Below are 5000 nucleotides of genomic sequence, written 5' to 3' on the forward strand. Positions count from 1 at the left end.
TACCCAAATGCATCCATTTCAATCCTCCCCAGTTTTATCCATCCTTGTCCCTTCTTAGCCTTCCTGTGTTTTGTTTGAGTTCTTCTATAGTTTTGAGCCGTTGTTTTGTTATTTCAGTTAATTCTACGACCATTTGATCAATGCTGAAATTGCCTAAAATTGCGTGACCTAGCCCCTTTAACAAGTAAAATCATCTGGCATTAGATAGAGTAAAATCTATGAAGTCTTGCTCCTAGAAGTCAATGAGTTCAAAGGGCCATAGTTTTTCAGTGGATGTGGAGGTTCAATGTTAAAGTGTTACACATTACAGTACGTGTAACTCAGATTTATTTTCCTAAAACATGCAAGTTCTGTCACCAGAAACAACACCGGAGTATGTCGTAGCAAATGTTTGGGGACTGCAGGAAGCCAAAGTTAATGGTTTACCACAAAATATTAATCTACAGTGGCAAAGTGAAAGATCAGTAATAGTAAATTGATAATAATTTGTTCTTGCTTGAACCAAAGGTTGAGAGTTGAAAACAAAGATAAAAACAAGTTGAAACTACCAGGTCTCTGGAAAAAAGGAAAGCTAAAATATTAGCTTTTATATAATTACAACTGTATGTGTGGGGCATGATGATGCTGAACGTTCCAGTGAATAAACTGCAGACAAAAGCAACTGTTGTTCAAACTGTAGCTTGCCTTGAGTGAAAACACGCAACTTATAATTAGTTAGAAGTAACAAGAAAAAGGGCATTGTTCTAAAGATCTTAACCAAACAAACATAGGACTATAGAGGCCTTGTAGAAATGGAACTAAAGTAGTGTAAGTTTTTCTCATTTTTTTTGAGAACGTCACAAAATGATGTTTACTAATTTTTCCTCTGTTCTCTCCTTAGTTCATAGCCTTGGTGTTAATAGGAGTTGCAGTTTATGCTAAAGCCTCAGCTAAAATAACAAGTCTTCCAATTCTTGGTGGCGTGATAACATGCGGTGTCTTCCTTCTCCTTATAGCTGTGTTGGGTGTTGTTGGTGCTGTACGACATAGTCAAGTTATTTTGTTCTTTGTATCCTTTGAACAACATTTTATTGGTTTTGTAGTCAGTATGTATAAGTAATTTGATATATTCTTTGGTTCATGCATTCTGTTGCTTTCTTGGAAAGAAGAAAATTGTTGACAAAACACATGTCAGGGCTAAGTATAGCGACATGAGATCCCTTGATGCCAACAAAAACATGAAGGGGAGAAGAGCCAGGGGAGACTTTCTGGTGTTTATCAAAAAATCAGGGAGTAGGACTGGCACGGTGGTGATAGCACTTGCTTCCAGGCCTAGGGCTTTGAACTCTCTCGGATAAATTATCCGGTAGACTCGCACATGGCGTTTAATTTGCCCTACATGTATCTGCAGGTGACCGAACCTGGCATCTCAATGCACGTGTTTTTAAACATGTGCATTGAGATGCCAGGTTCGGTCGGTTTAAAATAATGGATAAAAATCCTTTATTTTTATTTTTTATTATTTTTGTAAATTTAGTTTTTTTTTTTTTTTCATGTTACAGTGTAACTTAATTTTTGTTATCGTTTAGTTTTCATTTATTTCTGTTGTATTACATGTATCCTGTTAATTTAAAATCATACTACCGGTAGTCTTTTTTCTAATTTTCCTGGCCACTGACCAGGAGGCATTGGCTAATATAAGGGAGCTGCCGTCCTATTTCTTTCTCCTCCCTGGGAATGTCATCGCTCAAAATGTCGTGAATAAATAAAACAAAATATAAAGTAGACTCCATATTTTGGACCGAATCTTCGATCTCAAGATCATGATCTGAAATCTCCCGATTAATCGCCAAAGTTTGTCACTGCTAGGTTGAATTGACTTTCACAACAATAAAATACTTCGTTTTTTGAGTTATTTTAACATTGATAATAACAAAATTCAAATGTTTAGTTTCCTCATAAACTTCGATAAACCATTCTTGCAAGCATTGATCTTGATGGATTGTAATTTGAGCAATAATTTGGTTGGTCTGAAATAAACCAGTCAAATCAAATGTTGCAATGCCATCATTTTGGTGCCTTTTTGACTTTTGCCTAGGTTGTGTGACAGTGTACTTTCTTGGTATAATTAATTTTGGTAAAAGATGCAATAAGACGTCATCAGAAATGACATCACAAGTGTAAGTTATGACGTCATCTATCATCCCAACCCTATCAATTCTCAATGTTTGAAGAGTTTGGGGGTTGGCAGCCCTGTGCTTCCCACCAATGTGGCCCAGCTGGTTCAATTCCCAGACTCCGGCCCATGAACCCTTTGACTCTCAAACCAGCCTGAACCGGTCAGAATTATTATTTTACTCTGTGTAATGCCAGACGATTTTACTCGTCAATGGGGAACCCCCGGGAGTCAATGGGTTAATCACTCACTGAAAAACATCTCCATTAATGAATAAGGCTGTTTCAGGGGTTCCCTCAGTCAAGGAAAAACATGCATTTTAAAGTTGAAATTATTTTGGGTGCAGAACATGGCTCAAATTTCCCAAAAATCCTGTAACTGGATGTCGAGGTAACAAAGACAGCCTTTAGGAGGTTTTGAGCTGATACAAATAATTTGAACAAGTGTATTATTATAGATAGTTGGCAGAATTATAGATAGTTGGCAGAATCCTTTAATCTGCATTTTCTTTAAAATAAAAAAGTGGATGACCTAACCCGTTGACCCTTACGAGTGAGACTTAAGGCCAGACGATTGAACTCGCCCTGAGGAGGGTTGGTTCAGGAGTGAATGGCCAGCCAAGGGTTAACCACCCCTACCTCCACTACAAAACTGTCCCCTTTAACCCCTTAAGTGCTGGGAGTGAGACTTGATAGAATTTAATGCATCTAACACCAGACAATTTTACTCATCCAAGAGGGTTGGTTCAGGAGTCAATATGGGTTAACCACCTCTACCTGACACTCAAAAACTGTCCCCTTTGACTCGTTGACCCCTGGCAGCATGAGACTTAATAGATTTTACCCTGTCTAATGCCAGACTGTTTCACTTGTCAATGGGGGACAGTTTAGGTCTGGAGTCAATGGGTTAAAAAAAAACTATAATATTATGCTACATTGGAGACTTTATTTATAAGTTACATCTGGACAAAATTTGAGAAAATAGATTTTGGAGCAATGGCGGTATAGATTTAGAAAATGCGGCAGGTACAAAACACAGGTCACAGGTCATTGTTCGACCAATACACAAAGAATCCTAAACATTAAAGCTAACCTTAGACCTAAACAAAGTTTTAGGTCTAATTTTAGCATCGGTTTATCATGTGGGGTTGTTTCTGTATTCAAAACAACAACCTTCAAGAATGTTTGATTCCTACTAATCATTCATTTTCATTTTTTATTATGCACTATTTACACAATATAGAAAAAGAAAATAAATAACAATACAACAGTAAATTTAATTACTTGGAAATATTACATATAATGGATTGGTTCAAAATGTGCGTATATAGCGGCCAAACTAGCTAAATCTTTTGTGTCTGACGTGCATGCACTCTTTATAAAGAACCATGTTCCACTGAAATGCCTTAACTTGTTTCTCAGTATATGGTCATTATGTTTCTCCTCTTTATCATTCAACTGTCAGTGTCCATTGCAGCAGTCGCTATCAGTCATGACCAGCAGGCAGATCTTATGGAAGCAGGATGGAAAAAAATTCCCCCTAAGTCCGCAATTAAACGACAAATTCAGTCGGCAAGAAATTGCTGTGGATTTCAAAACAAGACATTGCAATTAGAGGATCCATTGGGCCATCCAAATTGCAAGGAAGTAAGTGTTTACAAGATATAAGAGAGAAGCTGAGAGTGTGAGATGAATGCAAGAGAATGTAGATTCTTTGCCAATGGTAATCCCCAGCTTGTCAAGCCATGTATCCAATCTTTAAATTTGCTTTATTACTACTTCAAGTGCATCAACAACTACCGGTACCACCTCCAGATCATTGACGCCCCGTAATTTTTTAATCTCAGTCCCTCTTCAGATCTTGGTACATGTACTTCTCAATCTTTTCACTCTCCTTCTCATAAACTCTGTAATCCCATGGTGCAGCAATATCCACAATAATTGCCTTGTTAATCTGCTTCTCAACAACAACAATGTCAGGTCTTCTCAGGCCTCAATATCATGGTCACACTTGGATGGTCATATCCCACAATGTCTTGCATTCTTTCATTTTCCACAACCCCACCCGGTTGATGTTCATACCTCTTCTCGCGTCTGCTCATAATTATCATACGTAATTACAACAGAGCTTCCAATTGACCAACCTGGCAATATTGTCATGTCTTCTCTTGTACTCTTTTTGCACCAAACATTTACACTCACTTATGATTATTATTGTGATTATCAAGGCTGCTGCCTAACGGTCACCCGGTCGCCTAGGGTGCCTCATTTGCGAGCATGGGGCGACCAAATTTCTAAACAAGTAGCCCGAAGGGGCACCTTATTTGATTCATACTCACTTTCTTGTAAATATGATCCCACCTGGAATTAATTAATCCTGGGCTCTTGAAAAAGTGACTTGGGCTACTAACTTTTAATGCTGGAGGCCCGAAGGGCTCCCAGAAATTTTTCTTAGGCAGCAGCCTTGATTATTATTATTGTTGCTGCCGCATTGAGTGAGCCGGAAACGAACGAACGAGGCAGCTCTCTAATCAAAAGAAGAACAAATTTTCTATGAAATGCAAGGGATTGTGCTCACAGTAAGAACAAAGGTGCGAGGAATTGTGGTTATGCATGAATAGAGGAATTAAGGTGCACGGGATGATCCTGTTCGATAAGATTATAAGGGAGACTGGTCTGTTTTTCATTTTCCCTTCTCATATCCTCAAACTATACATTCACTGTCATGCAACAAAAAAATGAATTTGAAATCGTCCAATGATCTTCAATGGAAAAGGGAAAGAACTTGGAATGTTGTAGGAAACAAATCTTTTAACAACCTCTCAAATTCTTAGGTTTGTGCAGTA

At 38.0% G+C, this 5000-nt stretch overlaps 1 protein-coding gene across 2 annotated transcripts in view; it reads left to right on the forward strand.

The window, feature by feature from the left end:
• Window positions 1–5000, forward strand: part of LOC138038591 (tetraspanin-13-like) — a 22417-nt gene that overhangs the window by 2370 nt on the left and 15047 nt on the right. For both annotated transcript variants that reach the window (XM_068884561.1, XM_068884569.1), the window contains exons 2-3: window positions 881–1048; window positions 3577–3801. In XM_068884561.1, the coding sequence (XP_068740662.1) occupies window positions 881–1048; window positions 3577–3801 (393 nt within the window). The remainder of the gene's footprint in view (window positions 1–880; window positions 1049–3576; window positions 3802–5000) is intronic.

Source organism: Montipora capricornis, chromosome 1 (assembly GCF_036669925.1).
Source record: "Montipora capricornis isolate CH-2021 chromosome 1, ASM3666992v2, whole genome shotgun sequence".
NCBI classification, from domain to species: domain Eukaryota; kingdom Metazoa; phylum Cnidaria; class Anthozoa; order Scleractinia; family Acroporidae; genus Montipora; species Montipora capricornis.